Source organism: Trichosurus vulpecula, chromosome 3 (genome assembly GCF_011100635.1).
Source record: "Trichosurus vulpecula isolate mTriVul1 chromosome 3, mTriVul1.pri, whole genome shotgun sequence".
NCBI classification, from domain to species: Eukaryota; Metazoa; Chordata; class Mammalia; order Diprotodontia; family Phalangeridae; genus Trichosurus; species Trichosurus vulpecula.
The window spans coordinates 318,584,519-318,607,310 of NC_050575.1; the positions used below are offsets into that span (position 1 = coordinate 318,584,519).

The window sequence follows — 22,792 nt, forward strand, 5'->3', positions numbered from 1 at the left end:
TTAGTTAAGCCTCCCTCTTGCTTCTGAATCATACCTTCAGTAACTCAAGAAGCCCGCTTTAGACAGTTCACTCCCTTAAAATATTAATACATACTCCCTACACAGCTTACAAAGATAGTGGGATAACTAATGCCAGTAATTCACTTTTGATTGTTGTTCAATCAGTCCCATTTTTCATGACCCCATTTTAGACTTTATTGGCAAAAATACTGAAATGGTTTTTTGCCATTTTCTTCTCCAGCTCATTTTACAAATGAGGCCAAAAGTGTCAAGTAATTTGCCCAGGGTCACCCAGCTAGTAAGCATTTGAGGCTGCCTTTGAACTCAGGTCTTCCCTAGTACTCTATCCAATGAACCACTTAGCTGCCCCTTTTGACTATCTGAGAAATATTATTACATATGTACATGGAATTTGTAAGTGATTGTAAAATATGTGCTGTAAATATTAAGTATTTTGTTATCCTTCCACCCCACCTCCTGTTTTAGTTCTCTTTCTTGAATTCAAGAAACTTCTCCTTTCCCTTTTATTGGCTATTATCCCTAAATAGATTTAAGTCAAAAATGAAAAAGATACTGATTTTGCTCTAGTGAGATAGGTGAAAGCTTGAATTTCTCCGGGGGTGGCAGCTACTACCAGAAATGAGGGAGCAAATGTTATCTTTATCTTAATTGTTTGGTCTACTAAGGAAATTGGAGCAAGGGCATATGGGAACAAACTCCAAACTGGTTGTTACATTTTCAGTGTGAACATTTACACATCAGAAACAGGCAAGCACTACAAATTCGGGCTTGATCTGAGGATTGTCTAGACCTTAGTTGCTAAAAATGTAAACTTAAAAGTTTACACATTATGCTTTCCCCTCCACCCCCCTCCCCGCCCCATCCCATTGTTAAACATTTACCAGCACACCCAGAACTACTCTGAACCTTGCTGGAGCTCAGCAAGAGCGCAGAACTTAGGCTCAGGGAGGGCCTGGTGAGAGTAGACCAATAAAAATTGACATTTATATATCGCTTAAAGGTTTATTACAGTATTTTAGATCCACTGTCTCATCTGAGCCTCCCAACAATCTTGATTCAGAGTATTCAGAGTAATTAGGGGGCACTCTTCCCTTCCCCCCCCTCCCCCGGCCAGGTTAGACCACGCCGCGCCAAAGGGCCTAGAGGCTGCTGGGAAAAACGACAGCCCAGAGCCTGCGGGTACTTTTTCCCGGGGATGGGGCGCAGCAGCCCCCACAGCTCTTCCCGCACTATTAAAGCTGCGGGTGGCTCGGACACTTTGTCCTTCATCCGTGTTTCCACCCGGCTCGAAGGCCTCACCACCGGGTATCTCGATTTTGCCAACTCATGCTAGAGCGGGGCGGTGGGGCAGGGGGCGTCGACTCCCAGGAAAGCGGTCCAGGGGCGCTTAGTACAAAGCCTCCGGCGGGTCCAGAGCCAGAACCGCGTCGTCCTCTCGGGGAAAGTGGCAGCCTCTAGGCTGAGGGTGGGTTTGGGGAGGGGGCCCGGGGGTCAGCGGGATTCTTAAACTCTGAGGCAACGCGGCCGTTCCGCCCGAGCTCCAGGTTCCCCGCCGCGCTAAAACATACACCGCCCCCAAGATACTCCAGTTCCCCTTTTCCTTCCCCTGCCCTCTCTTCTTCCTCCTCCCCCGCCTCCCTCGCCCCACGTGACAGGAAGGGCTACGACAACATACGTCACCGGCACCGCCCTCCTTGTTTCCCAGAGGCTTCCTCCCGCGCACAGCACGCACGGGGGCGGAGACGAACGCACGGACGGAGGAGGGAGGAGGGAAGAGGGAGGAGGGAAGGAAGAAGAGGGGGAAGGAAGAAGGATGAGAGAGGGGCGGAGAGTACGCGTTGCTCCTCCCTCCCTTCCTTCCCCAACCAGAGGGAGCTCCGGGGCCTCGGCCAAGGCTCCTGCTCTGCCGGAGGTGCCCGGATGTGCGGCGGCGCTCCGCGAAGCTCCGCCCCCACCGCCCCGCCGTGCCCCGTCCGTCGCCCCCACTCCGCCGCAGCATCGCGCTCTGTCCCTATCTCTCCTCTTCTCTGTCTCTTTCTCTCTCTCTCTTTTTCTCCCCTCTCCCTCCCTCTCGCTCGCTCTCTTCCTCCTCCTTCCTCTCCCGCCCTCCTCCCTCTTTTTCTCGCCCGGAGGTTGCGGGTCAGTGCGAGCCACCACAGTGAGACAGCTAGCGCTCCGCCCCGGCGCGAGTGCGAGGCTGCCGCCGCCGAGCCGCCCTCCCCCTCTCCCGACCCTGCTCTCTAGCCGACCTCCTCCTCCTCCGCCGCCGCCGCCGCTGCCGCCCCTCTGCTCTCCTCTTCCTCTTCTCGTCATCCGTGTGGTTAGTTTGTCCTCCGCAGAAGCGCCCTCGTCTTCCTCCTCGCGCGGCCCTCCCCCGCGCCCCCCAGGACCGAGAGCCCCGACCGGGCCATTCCGCCGCCGCCAGCTGCAGCTCCTCCCTGGGGATCCAGCCCGTGAGCCGACGCCCGCCCCTCCGACCGAGCCAGCCAGCGAGCGGCAGACCCAGCGTCCGACATGGTGAGAGAGAGACCCCCCCCCATCTCTGGGACCCACTTAGCGGGGCTTGAAGGCGGGGGCAGGGATAAGGGGTGACAACCCTACCCCCACCCCCATTGTCCCCTCTGCTCCGGCCTCCCTCGAGAGACCCCCGCCGTCTGTGCGTGTGTGTGCGTGCGCGCGCGTGTGTGTGTGTATATGTGTGTATCTGTCTCGGTGGGGCCGAGCTCGCGTGGGCCCCTGCAGGTCCGCACCCCCTCTTCCCCCACCTCCGCCCCCGGGCTCCCAGGGCAGGACCCCCTACTGCGCCTTCCAGCCTGCTTCGTCCGCCTCCTCACTTCTCCCCTGGGCACCCCCCCCCCGAAATCTCCTTTCTGGGAGGACACCCCACTTCTCCCACTCCTCCGCGGCTGCAACCTGCCATGCCACCCACACCCTCGCCCCTCCAATGCCAGCTTGTGTCCCCCAAACCCCGTTTACCGCACCACCTCCTCGCTCTTTCTCCCCAGATCTGCCCCGCCTTCGTCTTCTCCCCTCCTCTCTTGATTTCTTTTCCTTCTCCCATGTCCTTTTTCCTCCGTTCCCCCGCCTGGGAATGTCGGCCTGATTACCACCCTTAAGAAAATAAAAACAAATGCCAGGGGGCGAATAGCACTTTAGTGCCTGCGGTCCTCTTTAGCTGGTATTTCTCCCACTGCCTTGACTACCGAACTGGAAAGCTTATAGAGGGAAGGGAAGAGTCTTCCTTTCCTGTCTCCTGTTGGTGTTTATTTTGATGTTGATTGCAGCCATACGGGGGTTTTCTTAGTTGGCTCCTTTTCTCTCAAAATGAGCAAACGGGAAAGGTCCAACACAACATTTAGTGGCAAACCGGAGGGTAGATCCAATCCCAAAGGACGGGAATGATTGTTTTGAATGTTTGCTCATTACCACGGATTTTTTCCTTACTACCTCCAAAAATATCTCTCCTGCGGTGGTGGTTGTTTTTGAATCATGGCGATTTAAATTTGCCTTCCGAGCTCTAACGTTAATCCCCAGACAGGATTCACTGCTGTAGTGTTTCAGGCTGACGCTAGGGGTGTGTCTATTGCTTCTGCCAACATTGCCAAGAAATCAACGCCCTATTAGATCTGCATTTTGCTTCACCTGTACTTTTCTTTGCCCACTGCTATAACTTATTTTTTATCATTTTTTTTTAAAAAAAACCTGTTTTACATTATCAGTGGAAATCAAACTAGGCACGTGATGCTTTTCTGGAGCAGCTTATCAGTTTTGAAACCAAGAGTCTAGCAGTGTTACTTCCCCTCACATTTTCTCTAAAGCTGACAGTTGGCTTTGGGGTTTTTAAACGAAATTTGATGCTAAAGAGTATTTTTTGCTTTTATGATTTCACAGTAATATATGTGGTTAAATGTTTCAAAATGGGACTAGTAAGTCATGGAAAAGAAAAAATATTGCCTATTTATTTTAGGGAGGCACAACAAAATTAAGCTTATGAAGTAGGATTTTTTTTTATTTTAAAGGCCTGTACAAGTTATAAATGAATTCTCAGTGAACTCTGAGCAATATAATATAGAAGAGGTGTAGTTTGTATCAGTATAATAGCTTTGACATGTAAAGATCTTGCCAATACGGTAATCAAAGAAGATCCTCTTTTTTCTCTAAAAATCTTTGTATTCCTTAAATATCACAAAGTTTGGATTCTATTAAATTTTTATAGGAAGAAAATGATAAAGATCAGATTCTTTAATAGAATGCACCTTTTTATCAGTCTGGTCACTAGGAGTCATTATCAGGGCTTTGTCATTGGTACTTTAGTAGTTTCCTTGGATTTACACATTTTACTTAAGGATCATAAAAATTGTTTTGTGAATTAAATTGATTACCTTAAGTTTGACCCAAACAAGAATATATAGTACATTCATGTGGCTTTAATTATAAGGCAGGGCTGAAATCAAAAACTCCCTTTGACATTTGATGAAATTTCGGGAATTGTACTTTAATTGTTAAATTTACTCCTTTCCTAATATAATGTATCTGGTTAGCTGTGTGAGCTTTCCCATGGTTTGTTCTACTTAACTATTCCCTCCACCCCCCCTAGCCCCCCCAACCTTTACTCACAAATGACTATCTGTCCTCCACATAATCCTTATCAGTATGTACTTCTTGATTCACCCTTCCTCCTTTTTGGTTCTACCCAATAGCCCCCATCCTTATTTTCTAAACTATATTTCTGGACCTGGGAAACTGGAAAATGAGTTTTTAATTGGGGTCACATAAGATTGTTCAGTGGAGTACTATTCTGCAAGACTCAAGATGAAAATCTTTCACTTTACTTATAGAAAGACCCTAATTGGGAAAAGGAATGTCTTTGAGTTAAGAAGAAACTTTGTGTCTTCTGATCCTTATTTTTTTATTTTTCTGAAATTAGTTTACCTAAGTCATCTTTATAAATTGATGGTAGAAACCATGGGAGTGAATATAGGTGATTACTGGAGGAATCTTAAGTGATCCTTTGGGTCCAGGGGTGTCATGAACCTATTTGGTAGTCTGCTGAAACCTGTGGACCTCTTCTCACAATTTGAATGCACAAATAAAATACATAAAATTACAAAGAAAACCAATTATGTTGAAATATAGTTAAAAAAACAAGTTCAGGGACCTCAGGTCACGATCTCTTGATTTAGGTCCACCACATAATTTTTCAGGTGAGAAAATTAAGGGCTATAGTTTAAATGAGTTACCCATTATTAAATACTTAGTCATCATAGAGACAAGAGGGCCTCGTGATATAGATCTTGGTGAATGCCCATACTTAGTAACAGGCACTGATTCAGTATGGAAAAGGAACTAGGAAGACCAGAATCCTTGCCCTAGCCAAGATATTTAATGGTTGTGTAGTTCGGACAAGTTGTTTTATTTATTTATGCTTTTTTTTTTCTTTAAAATGAGGAGGGGATAGCACTAGATGATTTCTTAAGGCCCATCTAATCTCCATGAGTCCATGAAACTGGGAGGTCAGGATGGAGAGCCAGCCAGGACACTGCAGCATCAAGAAAGTCCGGGGAGAAAAGTTGATATATGAGGTACACATTGGAAGGGATCTCAGAGTTCATCAGTCATATGCCTTCATTTTACTGCTGAGGAAACTGAGTTGTAGGTAGGTGAAATGACCTTCCTAAATTACATTTCTGGCCTTGTCCAAATCTTGGTTAAAAAAAAAAAAGGTCATCTACTGAGAGTGAGAGGGATGAGATTTGGGGCCTTGAGCAATTTATGTAAGATTTGGAAGAGAGAGAGACAGAGAAAGTGAAACTGTGAGGATTACCAAAGAATGGTTAAGACTTAGGTATGGGTGAGAAGAGCTGGGGGCTAGGAGAAGGATCTGTTCAAAAGAGACTGAGAACCATTGACAAAAAAGAAAATTGTTATCTGTAGCAGTTTTTTGCTTCAGGAAATTTTATGTGGCTTCTAAGGTAGAAATCATTCTTCAAACGAATGACTCAGGACCTGTGGATAAAAATAAGTGGGAGCACTTGGTTAGATGAGGATGAAGAAACAAGAGTTGTTAGCACATTTATCAGAAATATTAGACTGTTTTTGTTATGTGTTATTTGTCACTGTTGACCACCACTTCTCCCTAAACACTCTCTTCCGTGTTCTTTCATGTACTGCCCTCTTTCTGATTCCTATCAGTCTGGATGCTCTTTCTCTATCCTCTTTGTTGAGGCATCATTCTTTTGCTCAAATTCATGGATGCCCCAGGGCTTTGTCTTATGCCTTCTCTTTCTTTCTTCCACATTATTTTGAGGTTCTCATCAGCTTCTATGGATATAGCCATCTCTTCTATGCAGATAACTTCCAGATTTGTATATCTGGCCCCAGTCTTTTTTCTAGATATCAACAGCTGCCTATTAGGTACCTCCAGATAGATGTCCCATAGGTAGGTATCTCAAGCTCAACAAATCTACAACAGAACTTGATTACTTTCCTCCCAACCATCCTCCCTTACTAACTTACCAATTTTTATTAAGGGCACTCCCAACTTTCTCCATATTTTACAAAGCTGAATCATCTTAAAATATTTCCTTCTCACGTTCAGACAGTTGCCAGGCCTCATCGGATCTACCTTCTTTCCATTAACACAGCCACCACCCTTGTTCAGCCTTGATCATTTCTTGCCTAGACGATTGTTATAGCTTCCCAGTTGTCTCCTTGCTTCAAGTCTCTGTGTAGCTGATATTTCTAAAGCATAGAATTGACTGTGTCATTCCCCGCTTGAGAAATTTTGATCTTTCTTGTAAAAAATACAAGGATAGGTCCAAGACCTGTGATTTCAGTAGTATAGGGAACTTCCAGATGGAAGCACCTTTCTCTGTCAATCTAGGCTGACACCTTCTCTGCGACATATAGTCTTAGAACAGAAGTTGATAACCTGTCGTGTTATGGACCCCTTGGGCAGTTCTTGAAGCCTCTGGATGCTTATAAAGACATAAAATAGAATACATAAGATTGTGAAAAAATTAAATGCTATCATATTGAAATAAAAGTGCAATTTTTTTTCTACGAAAGTTCGTGGACCCCTTGGAATCTATCCAGAGACCCCAGATTAAAAACCATTGTCTTAAAGAGTTGCCTAGAGCACTGAGAGGTTAAGTGACTTGCCCAGAGTCCCTGTGTCCCAGGATGTGTCAGAGGTAGGACCTGAACCCAGCTCTTCCTGGTTTTGAGGTTAGCTCTCTAGCTAGAAGACCACATCAAGCCTCTTATTCACGTTTATTACATATTACTCTCCTTCATGTACTCTGTGTTCCTGACCTGCTTGCTAGTCTCCATACATGATATTCTATCTCCTGAATGTTCTTTGCATAAGCTGTGCCCATGCCTGGAATGTACTCCCTTCTCAATTAAATCTTGTTGATTATCCAGCTTCCTTCAAAGCACAGCTCAAGTGCCATGTCCTAGAAGACGGTTCTAGTTCTTCCACCACCTTCCCACCCCCAGTTGTTAGTGCCCTACCAAGGGAATTATTGTGTGTGTGTGTGTGTGTGTGTGTGTGTGCGTGTGTGTGTGTGTGTATTGTATAGATGTAGTATTTAATTTCTTGTAGATGTGTTAATTATTCCTCAATAAAATGAAAGGTTTTTGAGGGTGGGAACCATTTTTTTTTTTTTAGTCTTTGTATTCCCCAGTTTCTGGTGCGTAGTAAGTACTTAATAATGCTAATTGAATGAATACTAGTATGCTGAATTTTTAACTGTACAAATATTTGAGTGATAAGCAGTTTGGGGTTGAAAGATGAGGTCAGAAACCAGACTGGGGATCATTAAGAGAGTGAAAAAAAAAAAGGAAATGCTGGCAATCTAGAACAAAGAGCCAGATTCAGTAATAGGAAATTTCATGGAGACAAATGCAAAATCTTACAGCTCTCAGTTCAGAAAAATCAATTTCAGGGTTGGGTTATGATATACTAGGTGATGTGATTAGATTGTAGGAACATTGGTCAGAGCTGGAAGAGACCTTAGAGGATAATCTGTCTTCCTCCTTTTAAAGATGGGGAAACTGAGGTTCAGAGAGTTTAAATGATTTGCTCAAGGTCACATAGAGTAGTAACTATCCAAAAGGGCAGTTTCAGTCCAGGTAGTCTTAATGCAGAGCTAGAGATTGCTTTTTCCAAGCTTAATATCAATCAGCAGTGTGATTTGGCAGCCAAGAAAGGTAATGCAACCTCAGTCAGCATTTAGAAAGCCATATTGTCTAGGACTAGGCAGGTAGTGTGCTCTGCCCTCATCATCTCACAGCTGTGGTATTGGGTTTAGTTCTGGGTGCCACATTTTCAGAAGGATGTTGACAAGCTGGATAGTGTCCAGAGAAAGAGAACCAGGATGATGGCAAGTTCATGACATCTAAGCTAGGCTGACGGAATTAGGGATGTTTAGCTTAGAAAAGAGATGAGAATTATCTTCAAGAATTTAAAGGCCTAGAGGGCAGAACTATGGACAATTGGTAGAAGAGGCAAATTTAGATTTGATATAAGGAAAAAGTTTCTTGACAATTAGAACTGTCCAAAAGTAGAATGGGTCGCATTGGGGGAGAGAGTGTGTTCTTCTTCAAAAAAGGCAAAAGTTTATTGAGCATTTGGGCATAATGTGAATGGGATTCTCATTCCAAGGAGAGGTTGGACCAAGTGGCCTCAGTAGTCCTTTCCAACTTGAGATTCTGTGATACTCAGCTCAAGATACCATTTTAGGTTCTGTAGGGAATAGGGATAAGGATCGGACCTATTATTTTATTGATAAAGAAAATTCTTGATGGGGAAACTCACCCTTATCAGTGCTGGTCAGCACTTTCTCTGCACTTAGAATGTTGCTTAGAGCACTGAGATTTCAAATGACTTTCCCAGGGTACTATGGCTGGTCAGTTTCAGAGGTTGTACTTGAACACAAATATTTATGATTCAATGGCCCCAATATAGAAGACCAGACTGCTTGGGGGATATAGGAGAATAGCCCCTGACCTAGCCTCTGACCTAGAAGGGAAGGTGAGCTACATATACATAACTGTAGTACAGAGTATGATATGAAAGTATAATGCGAATGGTGTGCAAAGCCCTATATTAGTTTAGAGGGTGAAACAATTATTAAGCACCTACTGTGTGCCAGGAATTGTACTGAGTTCTGGGGATACAAAGAAAGGTAAAAGCCAGACCATGCTCTCAAGTTAACAATCTAAAGGAGAGACATGGAAACAGTGTCCAATCAAGCTATATATGTGGGAGGGCACAATTCCAAGTTGTAAGAAGACTGGAAAGGTGGGTGGTCAGGGAGTTAGGTCACGAACAGCTTTGAATGCCAGACAGGATTTTATATTTGATCCTGGAGGTGATAGAGAGCCACTGAAGTTTCTTGAGTAGAAGGATGACATGGTTAGACCTACACTGTAGGAAGATTACTTTGACATCTGATTGGAGAATGGATCAGATAGGGGAGAGACTCGTGGCAGGCAGAACAACCTACCAGCAGACTATTTCAGAAATCCAGTTCTGAACTGTTAAGAACCTATACTAGGATGGTGTCAGTGTCTAAGGGGCCTGGAAGGGAGAGGGGATCAATGAGATTTTATGCAGGTTAAATTGACAGAACTTAGCAGCATATTGGATATGGGGAGGGAGGAGTGAAGAATCAAGAATACCACTGAGGTTGGGAGCCTGGGTCAGTGGGAAGAGGGTGGTATTCACAACAGTAATAGTATAGCTGAGGATAATCTTCATTGAAATAATAATTAAATCCACGGGAACTGATGAGATCATGAAATGAAATAGTATAAAGGGAGAAGAAGGCCCAGGACTGAATCTTATGGGACACTCACAGATAGAAAGAATGACCTGAATGAAGATTCAGCCAAAGAGATTGAGATAGAGCAATTGGAAAACCAGGAGAGAGAGTAATGTCATGCACACCTAAAGAGAAGAGACTCACAGAGAGAAGAGGATGATCAAATATGTTCCAGTCTGCAGAGAGGTCAAGAAGGATGAAGATTGAGAAAAGGCCATTAGATTTAGCTATTCAGAGATCATTAATAGCTTTGGAGAAAGCAGTTTAGTTTGAATGATGAGGTTATAGAAGCCAGATTGTAGAGAGTTAAGAGAGTGACAGAAAAGGAAGTAGAAACACCTATTGTAGATGACTTTCTCAGGGAGTTAAATCACTTCAGGCTGGAGAAAGGGAGGACAATCAGGGAAGGGAGAAGTTGGTATTTGAACTGGGACTTGAAGAATGGGTAGGAATTAAATAGGGAGGATTGGGGAAGTAAACAGTATAAGTAAAGACACAAGATCAGGAAAATACTGGGCATATTTAGAGAATCTCTAAGTAGTCTGTAGGACATGAGATTGAGTGAAATTTGAATCTCAAGTGAAGGAGTTTGGAATTTCTTTGGTAGGTAATGGAGAGACAGATTTTTTTGTGCAAGAGAGTGGCATGAACCAATAGTATGACTTAGGTATATTAAATTGGCAGTAGTGGAAAAGGAAGCATGGCATAGGGGAAAGAAGCCTAACTTTGGAATTAGGTTTTATGACTCTGAGCAAGTTATTTAACCTTAGTACTTCAGAAAATTAAGTATAAATTATAGAATTGCTGATCTTCAGTAATGGATGGTGTTATCACAGCAAACACTAGAAATTCCCTACATTGATGGAATCACAGTCCTGCCTGCTTATTCCTTCCCTCTAAAATGATAACTATAACTGCTTATCCAGGCTAGAGAAACCTGTCATCTTTGAGTCTTTCTTCACCTTCAGCTCCCCACCCCTACCCCCCCCATGTCTTAATAACCAAGTCCTATCATTTCTTTCTCCACAGTCTCTTTTTGACCATCATCCTGATTCAGACTCTTCATTATCTCTCACTTAGAGAGTTGTGACAGCCTCTCTCCAGTCCATTCTAGATGTGTTAGTAAGCGCCTTCAGGGTTAAATCCTTTTGAAAAGCAAGTAATTACCCTTAATTTATCTAATTTGTGAACTGGTTTGGATAAGTATGGAATAAGACTAAATGTAAAATTTTTGTGAGACCAGAATACTTCATAGTTCATTTACTGCAGTTTACATTTTAGGATATTAATGTAATTCTTCTTCATGAGTTTTTGTTCCCGAGTTAGCTTGATTTCATGGTGCAGTTGTAAAAATGGTATGTTAAGGTAGCATGGTGCTGTATAGCCAGGAACTTGAAATAAGCTAGCTCTAGTTCTCCCTCTGTTGCTAAATATTGGTATGGGCTTGGGGAAGTCACTTTACATTCATGGGATTCAGTTGCCTTATCTGTAAAAGGAAGGGGTTGAAATAAATGGTTCTTTCAGTGCCCTTTCAGTTCTGGGATTCTTTGAATGCCCTTTTCATTCATCCATCATATACTCATGTGAGGAAGTTTTTACAATTGCTGTTCGTGTTCATTTGAAATAATACTAAATCTGAAGCTCTACTTCCCCCTTTCTCTTTTGGAGTATATTTCTCTTTTCTTCCACACCCACTGATTTTCCTTCCTTAAAGTGCTTCTACCAGTAAAAGTGGTTGAGGCATCTGGTGGCACAGTGAACAGAGCTGGGCTTGGAGTCAGGATGACCTTAGTTCACAACCAGTTTCAGACACTTAATAGCTGTGTGACCTTGGGTAAGTCACTTATTCTCCTTTAGTTTCCTCATATGCAAAATGGGGATAATAACAGCACTTACCTTCGGGCAGTCATGAGGATCCAATGAGATGGTATTTCTTGTACTAAAGTACAGGGCCTGACATATAGAAAGTGCTTAATAAATGCTTGTTTCCTTCCCCCCTTCATAAATGTATTTACATAAGAAAGATAATTACTAATTTAACTTCAGTTGTCTTCATTTGAAAATTGGTTTATGGTTCTGCTTTATTTTCTTTACTCAAAATATGAGAAGCAGTACTTGGGTTCAACTCCTACCATTAGTTTCTGGTCACAAGACCATGGCCAAATCAATTGACCTCTCTCAGCTTTAGATACTTCCCACCTAGGAGATCTTAGGCAAGTCACTTAACCTTCCTGAGCTTCAGTTTTCTTAGCTGTAAAATGAGGTCTTGATGCTAGCATTCAAGGCCTTCCACAATGTCTTCAACCTACCTTTCCAGGGTAACTTGTTGCTCTTCCCTGAAATTATCAGATTGATGCTGTCTTTTTTTAATTGAACCTGTGTACATTTAATTGATTTTGTCCTGTAACCGCCCAAGTCATGGTTCTTTGTCTCTGAACTTAGTTCAGAAATTCAGCTGGCCTGTAATGAGTTAAGTTTAGAAATCCAGTTCTTTTGCTAATCACAGTTGTATCTATTCTTGCCTGAAAGAAGTCCACTATCCTTGAGGGATGCAGGTGGAAACCAGAAAGTCTAGTCCAGTATCTATATGCCACCAAGCTATCCTTAAGGATACCTGGTTTGTTATCCAAAGAAGTGTGATCCACATCTCTGACCTTGCAGGTGGATTCAAACAATGAACACAGGAGGGAAGGCAGGGGTTTGTTGCTAGCCCCTCATTCTCAATTTCCAACCAATCATATTGTCTACTATGCCGTAGTTCTATAACTAAACACACTGATTTTACCATTTATGATGTTGAGTTCTACTAAGTTCTCTTTTGTTCTGTACTTCCCAAAAAACTAAGGGAGCTGTTCTCCTTCATTTGGGGTCTTAGCTTTGCTGGGGAAGCTGAAATTCTATTTATTGGGAAATTCATGCTTTACTTACAAATTGATCTTGCCTCACTTTATCTTATTTTGAACATAACACTCTTTAATCTTTTTGAAGGCTCTCGTTTATTTCGAAGTCTAGCTCAGATGCCTATCCTCCGGAAGTCTCCATTGTCTTCCCCAATTCTCAGCTTCCAGGTGAAAGTGATCTTTCACTCACATTTTTTCATGGGATTTGCCTGGACCTTTGCACTCATCTCATTTCCCCCAGTATCATAGTTACTTGTATGCAAGTCTTTCCTTATTATAAGACTGTATGCTATTGAAAAGCATGGTTTGTGTCATATTAGGCTTTGTATCCCTAGCATCTTGTTCGGTCGTTCGATCCTGTTCCGCTCTTTGTGATCTCATGGACTGTAGCATATGTCAGACCCTTCTGTCCTCTACTGTCTCCCAAATTCTGTCCAAGCTCATGTTCTTTGCTTCCCTGACCTTATCCATCTTATCCTCTGCCATCCTCATCTCCTTTTGCTCAATCTTCCCCAGCATCAGTCTTTTCCAATGAATCCTGTCTTCTCATCACTTGGCCAAAGTGTTTAAGCTTAATCTTCAGTATTGTCCTTCCAATGAATAGTCAGTTAATTTGATTAAGTATTGACTGATTGGATCACTTTGCTCTCCAAGGAACTCTCAGAAGTCTTCTCTGGTACCACAATTCAAAACTGTCGATTCTGAGGCTCAGTTTTTCTTATAATCCACCTCTCATAGCCATACGGTACCACTTTGGACCTTTGTCAGAAAGATGATGTCTTCTGCTCTTTTGCTTTTATTTGCCATAATTTTCCTTCCAAGGAGAAAACGTGTTTTAGTTTAATGGCTGCAGTGATCTTAGCTTCTAGTCGATACCTAAATAAGTGCATAGTAGGTGTTTGAATTTCTTTGAATATAGTGCTTTATTTTAGAAATGAATATGAGGTGGGGGGCGGAGCCAAGATGGCGGCTGGAAAGCAGGGATTAGTGTGAGTTCCCTACCGAGTCCCTCCAAAAACCTATAAAAAATAGCTCTGAACCAATTCTAGAACTGCAGAACCCACAAAATAGCAGAGGGAAGCAGGGCTCTAGCCCAGGACAGCCTGGATGGTCTCTGGGTGAGGTCTATCCCGCACGGAGCTGGGAGCAGAGCGGAGCAGAGCCCAGTGTGTGCGATGCGGACCAACCAGACCAGGAGCCGGGTGGAGCTTGCCCTAGCACCCTGAATCAGTGAGCTGCAGCAGTTACCAGACTTCTCAACCCACAAACACCAAAGACAACAGAGAATGTTAGTGGGAAAAGCTGCGGGAGTGGAAGGAGTTTGCGGTTCAGCTACGGGCAGCGGAGGTGGGGCAGCTACAGAAGTACAGCTGCAGTTGCTTCCAGCCCCAGGCCCACCTGGTGGGAGGAATTAAGTGGCGGATCAGAGCAGGAGTGAAGAGCCTGCTGAAGATCTAAGTCCAGTCCGGGTTGGGCGTTTTTGGGGAAGGAGGAATGCTGGTGTGGCAGAGCTGGCGTATCCCCCCCAAGCTTGGAACATAGTTCTCTTAACTCTACAAGCAGTCATACCCCACTGAAAAACTCAAGGGTCAAGTTAGTTGGCTGGGAACATGACCAGGCAGTGAAAATGCACCCAGATTCGGTCTCAGACTTTGGAATCTTTCTTTGGTGACAAAGAAGACCAAAACATATAGCCAGAAGAAGTCAACAAAGTCAAAGAGCCTATAACAAAAGCCTCCAAGAAAAACATGAACTGGTCTCAGGCCGTGAAAGAGCTCAAAAAGGATTTGGAAAAGCAAGTTAGAGAAGTAGAGGAAAAATTGGGAGGAGAAATGAGAAGAATGCGAGAAAACCATGAAAAACAAGTCAATGACTTGCTAAAGGAGACCCAAAAAAATACTGAAAAATATACTGAAGAAAACAACACCTTAAAAAATAGACTAACTCAAATGGCAAAAGAGCTCCAAAAAGCCAATGAGGAGAAGAATGCCTTGAAAGGCAAAATTAGCCAAATGGAAAAGGAGGTCCAAAAGACCGCTAAAGAAAATACTACCATAAAAATTAGATTGGGGCAAGTGAAAGCTAGTGACTTGATGAGAAATCAAGATATAAAACAGAACCAAAGGAATGAAAAAATGGAAGACAATGTAAAATATCTCATTGGAAAAACCATTGACCTGGAAAATAGATCCAGGAGAGATAATTTAAAAATTGTTGGACTGCCTGAAAGCCATGATCAAAAAAAGAGCCTAGATATCATCTTTCAAGAAATTATCAAGGAGAACTGCCCTGATATTCTAGAGCCAGAGGGTAAAATAGAAATTGAAAGAATCCATCGATCGCCTCCTCAAATAAATCCCAAAAAGAAATCTCCTCGGAATATTGTTGCCACATTCCAGAGCTCCCAGATCAAGGAGAAAATACTGCAAGCAGCCAGAAAGAAACAATTTGAGTATTGTGGAAACATAATCAGAATAACTCTCGATCTGGCAGCTTCTACATTAAGAGATCAAAGGGCTTGGAATATGATATTCCGGAGGTCAGTGGAGCTAGGATTAAAACCAAGAATCTCCTACCCAGCAAAAGTTAGTATCATGCTCCAAGGCAAAATATGGATTTTCAATAAAATAGAGGACTTTCAAGCTTTCTCAGTGAAAAGACCAGAGCTGAATAGAAAATTTGACTTTCAAACACAAGAATGAAGAGAAGCATGAAAAGGTAATCAAGAAAAAGAAACTGCAAGGGACTTACTAAAGTTGAACTGTTTTGTTTACATTCCTACATGGGAAGATGATGTGTATGATTCATGAGACCTCAGGATTAGGGTAGCTGAAGGGAATATGCATATGTATACATATATATACACACACACACACACACATATATATATATATACATATATATATGTGTGTGTGTGTGTATGTATGTTCATGTATATATGTATATGTGAGTGTATGTATGTATATATGTATGTGTGTAGAGAGAGAGTGAGTGAGTGCGGGCACAGGGTGAGTTGAAGATGAAGGGAAGATATCTAAAAGAAATAAAATCGAATTAAGGGATGAGAGAGGGAGATAGAGAGAGATAGAATGGGGTAAATCATCTCACATAAAAGTGGCAAGAAAAAGCAGTTCTGTAGGAAGAGAAGAGAAGTCAGGTGAGGGGGAATGAGTGAATCTTGCTCTCATCAGATTTGACCTGAGGAGGGAATACCATACATACTCAATTGGGTATCTTACCCCACAGGAAAAAAGGAGGAAGAAGATTAAAAAAGGCGGGGATGATAGAAGGGAGGGCAGATGGGGGTGAAGGTAATAAAAAACAAACACTTTGGAAAGGGGACAGGGTCAAGGGAGAAAATTCAGGATAGGTTAGGAAAGAGCAAACATGGTTAGTCTTTCACAACATGAGTATTGTGGAAGTGTTACACATAATGATACACATGTAGCCTATGTTCAATTGCTTGACTTCTTAGGGAGGGTGGGTGGGAAGGGAAGAGGGGAGAGAATTTGGAACTCAAAGGTTTAAAAACAGATGTTCAAAAACAAAAAAAAAAGTTTTTGCATGCAACTAGAAAATAAGATACACAGGCAGTGGGGTGTAGAAATTTATCTTGCCCTACAAGAAAGGAAGGGAAACGGGGATGGGAGGAGAGTGGGGTGACAGAAGGGAGGGCTGACTGGGGAACAGGGCAACCAGAATATACGTCATCTTGGAGTGGTGGGGAGGGTAGAAATGGGGAGAAAATTTGTAATTCAAACTCTTGTGAAAATCAATGCTGAAAAACTAAAGATGTTAAATAAATTAAAAAAAAAATGAATATGAGGTTCATAAACTTGCTGGGATTAGTGATGGGGTTCTAATTTAAGGAAGCATGTTGCAGTAGACATATGCTGTATATGCAGATGCCTTTAGTACCTGTGTGACCTTGAGAAAGTCATTTTACTACTCTGAGCTGTTTCCTTTTCTGTAAGATGGAGGAATTGAACTCAAGACAACTGCTGACAGTGCTTGTTAATCTAGATCTGAGATGCTATGATTTTAAAATCTGTTATGAGGAGAAATCGTTGACCTCCTATTTTAAGGGGACAGTGGGAATGAGAAAGATGAAGTTGGGTGAGCCTCGTATTTTTTTTAATAGGGTTTCTTCAAGATATCTGCTAACTTGAGGTTGCTCTTTATTAGTTTGAGGCCACTCCTTGTATTATGGTAGTGGTTTGCTCATTGCTAGTTATTAATATCTTATAGACTAGGAGATTGAGATTGCAGATTTGGAGCTGGAAGAGGGGACCTTAGAGGTCATCTAGTCCTACTTCATTATTTTTACAGATGAAGAAACTGAGGCCCAGAGAGTCACACAGTGGCAGATTGTAGATTTGAACCATAGTTCTTGATTTTAACTTGGCAGTCTATTATAAAGCTAGAGAGCTTCGCTTTTGAATAGCAAATAGGTCTGTGGCAACTAAATTATATGCCACAGCAATACAACTAGCTAGGAGGGCTTACAAATAAGAGAATCTTAATTTCAGCAGGTAAAGAAAATTATAGAACTGTTGTAATTGCCTGCAAATTGTGCCATGTTTGTGTTTCTGCCACAAATAATAATTATATGTTATTAAGTGAAGATGAAGCTTCCTAAAAGAGGAGAATTTTTTTTTAATTTGAGGAACGCCTGTTGTCCAGCCAAGCACATAAGATGAAGTACTTCCTGACATGGTGGAAGAAAAAAAAAACAAAAACGAAGTAGCAAAAGTCTCCTGAAGCAGATGCCATGAGTGTGAAGTCAGAAGGTGGAAGAATATGATAAGAAAGTTAGAAAAAAAGGGACCTGTGAGTTCTTGGAGCTATTTAATAGGTCTGAAGCTCTACCTAGAAAGAATGGATCTGGACTTTTTGAGGAAATAGTGGTTTCTCATGTTCCAAGGAAGGATAAGTAAGATCAGCAGATACCACAAAAAGTAAAGACTTTAATTACTGGCCTTAGGAAATAAAGATTTACCTTGGTTTTATGTGACTCCTTGCTGAGAGGTTGGGAGGTAGCCATATGAAAACATGAGATAAACAATTAGAAGTGTTCTATATTCTTAGGCTTTGTATTTGGATTGGAGGAGAACTTTCTGAGATTTGTCAAACTGAATTACCATTACTCATTTCTGGTGATTTAAGTGTAAGCAAACAGTTGCTGCCAAAAGAAACTTGGAAATAGTTTCCAGATTATGAAGAACTGGGGTGTAAACTGAAGAATTGGGGGGGGGGTGGCACAAGAGTATTGATTTTCATCATCATCATTGCTGTTGATTAGAAAGTGTGGACCACAAAAAGGAAAGTAGGATATGGAAAGTGAACAAGAAGGTTTAATCAGAGAATGAGATCTTCCTTTATGGACTGTGGTTTGAGATAAGGGTGCTAGGTGATGCTTTTGGCCAGGGATGGAATATTTTTAAGAGGACTAAGTAGAAAGAATCTATTTTCCTTGAAGCTGGACAATCTAATTTAGAAGACAATGCCGTAAATGGAGGGAAAGAAAGAGAAGTATCCAGATTGCATAGTTACATTCACATAAAAGTTGCAGATTTATAAGAATAGCATTGTAGTTTCCTAATATGTCACAGAAGATGATAATGGGGAAGAGGGATCTAAACAGTAACCATGAGCTCAGATGTCCATACAGAAGTAAATACCTGGAGTATGTATAATAAAGAAAACTGGAGATTTCTGTGTAAGGAGATAAATATGACTTAATACCACTGAGACTTGCGGGGATATGACTTAAAATTGGAATACAGCCATAGATAGGTAAGTTTTCTTTTGGCCCCACCTCCTATGAAGGGTATTGAACATCAAGAAGATAGTCACCTATGTGAAAACATAAGAACTCAAAGGAGAATTATGGCATAGAACATTTAGTTGAGTATCGAAGAGGGAGCTGTGGAACAAGTAGGAGTATAATACTAGCTACAGGCCCGCTAAAGGAAATAGATAATTGCCTGATGTAGATCACAAAGGTAGCACAGAGACCAGATAGTTGTGATAAGAGACTTGAACCTGACCTAAGGAAGTCCTTGCCTTGTTAATTTCATCTTACAGAAGGTGGGGGAATTAATGAGGAGAGGTGTTATTCTGGTCCTGATTCTGGTCAGCCTTGTTATGGGAACTTGTTGGTGAAGTAGAAATGTTAGAAACCTTGGAAGACAGTGAATATGCTGAATTCATGATAAGGAAAGGCTTGCCAGATATAGTCTCTGTATTTCTGACCGGTAGCTTCCAACATTTTATAGTATGAAAATTCAATAATTCTTGAAGATCTCTCTTAGGCAGCTGGTGATGAATACAAAGTGCTGGCAAGATCCTTCAAGAATGCAATTAGGAAGGCCAAAGCCTAAGATTATAAGTTTCGAGCTGGTCAAGACCTTAGAGGCCATCTAGTCCAACTTACTCATTTTACAAATGAGGGTGATCTGGCTGTGACATCTGTCACCTCATTGAGTGCCAGAGTTGATTCAGCTAATCTGAGTGACTATGCGGGTGTCCCTTTCCTTCTTCACTTGCTGCCTCATGTGCATCTCTCTTGAAGCTGTTCACTCAGAGGTAACCCAGTTATTGCCTACTATTCTTTGATTGATAGTACGTAAGTAGCTGTTCCCCTGCTGCAGTAGGCTTGTCAGCGTCCCTTCTCTAAAACACTCAAAACAAGATACTCATAACTAAAGAAACAGTCTTATGAGAACAGAAAAGTATGAGTAACATGGTCCTTGATTTGGACACTATGCTGCTTTACTTGTGTAGCTCAAAATTAGTTTTTTTCAGTTGTAGTGTAGTGTAGTACAGAGATGTCAAACACTCTGAATGCTGCCTGCAACCCTTCTGAGTAGGCCTGAACCAGATTAAATGTAATTGGGAAATAGTTAACAAAATATTTAACAAAATAAATAAAATACCATATTGTTCATTTGTGGTTTTCTAAGTCAATTATACCTGCATGGTGGTACACCTTCCTGATGTCATGGTTCTCATCAAGAATGACAAACTACAACAATCAGCTTTGTGACCATGGGCAAGTCCCATGCAACTCTTTAAGAGTGTAAATTACAGAAAATTGCAGATTTGCATCATTGAGGGGAGTTTCCTTTCTGAGGAGTTCTCTATCCTAAAGAAATCAGAGGTCTAGATTCCTCCCTCCAAAAAGAAAAAGACAAGCTAGAGTACACAGAGAAGGGAGGGATTGGAAGCTCTGATATTCTATAAGGATTATTTGAAAAAACAGATGATGTTTAACTTGAAAAAAAGGAGGCTTGGCAGGGTTAGACAAGATATGTAGATACTAAAAGTATCAACTGTTAAAATATACGAGTTACTTTGTGACCTCACTGATGGTGGTGCTTCCTCTAATAATGCAGATTTCAGCCCACCCATGCCTGCCTATTTTGTAGCTCTTACCTATAAGTTCCTCATAAAGGGATCCACCTGTATGCGGGGTAGCTACCTTGCTTGAGCCCATCTACTCTCTTGCTCATGTTTGTAATGGTAACTGGCATTTATATAGTGCTTTAAGGTTTGCAAAAAGGTGTTTTTTGTTTGTTTTTTGCTAGTATCTCATTTGATCCTCACAAAAATCCTGAGGGGTAAGTGCTATTACTGTCCTCATTTTACAGATAAGGAAACTGAGCCAGACAGCATAAGCGACTTGATTAGGGTAACACTGCTACTAAATATCTGAAGTTGGATTTGAATTCAGGTCTTCCTGATTCCAGGTTCAGTGCTCAATCCACTATGCCACCTAGCTGTTACTTGGATGCCTTTTTCCCCCACTTCATTGTAGTAATTATATTTGTAGTGTGTTGAAGCCTATTTACAATTGCCACATACCAGGCTCACTGTTGCTCTCTGGGTCATATTTATTTTCAGTTCTTTGAAGGTTATGGATGTTCCATGTCTTTCAGCCATACTCCAATAGAAGAATACTGACATAAAAAGATGGGCCTTTGTTTTAAGGAGAAGTCTGGGGCCATTAAAAAAACTTCGTAATTTAATATTTAAAAACGTTTGAGGGAGTATCTGGTGAAAAAGGAATTAGATTTGTTCTGTCTGCTTGGTTTCAGAGGACCACGGATCCACAGAAATTATAGAGGGGAGGGGGCAGATCTTGGCTTAATATAAGAAGATATTCCTAATAATTAGTTGTCTCAAAATGGGTTTGGTTACTTTGGTGTGGGGTGATGGTGGTGGTAGCTGACCATCAGGTTTTCCTTTGGTTCACTACTACAGGTTTTTAAATAAAGATTGGATGATGACTAGTTGGAGATATTGTGGACTAAATTTGTGCTTTGGAGAAAGTGATACCTTTAGTGCCTTTAGTGAATTTGGCTCATGGAGAAAGCACATGGGTTTCTTTGATTTCCTGTCATCTCAGATCTTTTGATTAAGCATTTTAGCATATTTCTTTTTTTGGCTGGTCAGTTGGTCACTCATCTGGCTGCTCTTTTCAATTGTATATGATGAATGAACAACTGACATAGATACAATCAAACACAAATAAATGTAAAAAAAAGTGACAAAGCTTCTGTATTTTTTTTTCAATTAAATAATTTGCAAGCTTTTTAAAAGTTATGGTATCCTATGTGTATGTTTTCTGTCCTAGAACTCGTATCCTATTCAGGTGTTGGAGTAATGTTAGAAGAGATGTAGCATACAATCGGTTAACTTCTTAACTTTACTTTTTTTGAAAAGGAATCCTTTGAATAATTATTTATGTCCTTAAAACATTTTTTCTGCCCACCCTCCTTACAATTTCCTAGTTTGTTTACCACTTAGCATGTGATTTGATGTCTATTCAATTTAGCACATTTTTTATTTTTAAAATTTTACCCACTTCCCCCCCCTCCCCCCACACATTAGAAAGAAATCCCTTGTCACAAATAAAGTAGCTTTATAAGGTAAATACAGTGATTAGCTAACCACATCTGAATAAGTTGGCCAAATTGCACATCGCAAATTTACAAGATTATACTAACAGTGAATCTCACCCTAAATGTATACATTTTGTGCCTTTAGATATTTACTAAAATAGTATGAAGCTATCATAATTAGAAAACAGATTAACAAAATGAATTTTTGTTGCCCCAAACACGTTGTATCACTTATAATAACTGCATACTTTCCTATCTGCACACTTTCAAAAAACCAGCAAATTTGGAAACAAAATTTTCTAACCTAGTTTAAGATCTTCAAATGGGTTTCAGAGTATTTTGAATACATTTGTTAAAAATACAAAAATGCATTGTCTTCCAGTTAGTTTGGAAGGAAAACTTATACATATCAGGGAAAATGAAAATTTACTAACCAAATATCAGCAAAAACTTTTGCATAATAGGTAGGTGGCATTGAACATTACTTAGTAAATGCAGCCAGCGGTTTTTTTTTTTCCCTAGCAATGGCAGCCATTAAAACCAAGTATTGAAATAAAGTGAACTTGGAATCAGACCTTTGAATTGTTGTATTATGAGGTGTTAACCCCATATTTTCCAAAATAATGAAGCATATTCAATAACATTGCTCTTAAAATTTTAATACTTTTTTGGTGAAAGCAAAATTTTTGTATGCTGAAATATAATAAAATTAAAATATATTTCCTGCTGAAATTTTTGTTTATAATATATACAGTAGTGGAGTAGCACATGTTATAAATCCTAAGTAAATATATACATATTGAGAGTGTGTGCTCAATAACTTTTTTAATGATAGTGTTACAGGACCAAAATGATGGAGACCACTGGGTATTTAGGATGAAACAAAAGCTCCAGTGTCTTCCCAACTCACCTTCCCAACTTTATTTCAGCCTACTCCATTGCACTTATTGATGTTCCAATCAAATAGGACTGCTAATTATTCTTGATTTTTATCTTGCAGTCTTCTACCTCTGTTCATTAGTACAAACTCTCCTGGAATTTGTTCCTTCTGTTTCTTTGCTTATTGAAATTTTATTTCTTCAAGGCATCTATCACCAGGTGCCACCTTCTTTAAAAGCTTTAATTACAATATTCA

At 41.2% G+C, this 22,792-nt stretch overlaps 1 protein-coding gene across 1 annotated transcript in view; it reads left to right on the forward strand.

Moving 5' to 3' along the window:
* Positions 1 to 1,875: 1,875 nt before the first annotated feature.
* Positions 1,876 to 22,792, forward strand: part of PPP3R1 (protein phosphatase 3 regulatory subunit B, alpha) — an 88,595-nt gene continuing 67,678 nt past the window's right edge. Inside the window, exon 1 of the mRNA XM_036751373.1 lies at positions 1,876 to 2,538. Within this exon, the coding sequence (XP_036607268.1) occupies positions 2,536 to 2,538 (3 nt within the window). The 5' untranslated portion in view covers positions 1,876 to 2,535. The remainder of the gene's footprint in view (positions 2,539 to 22,792) is intronic.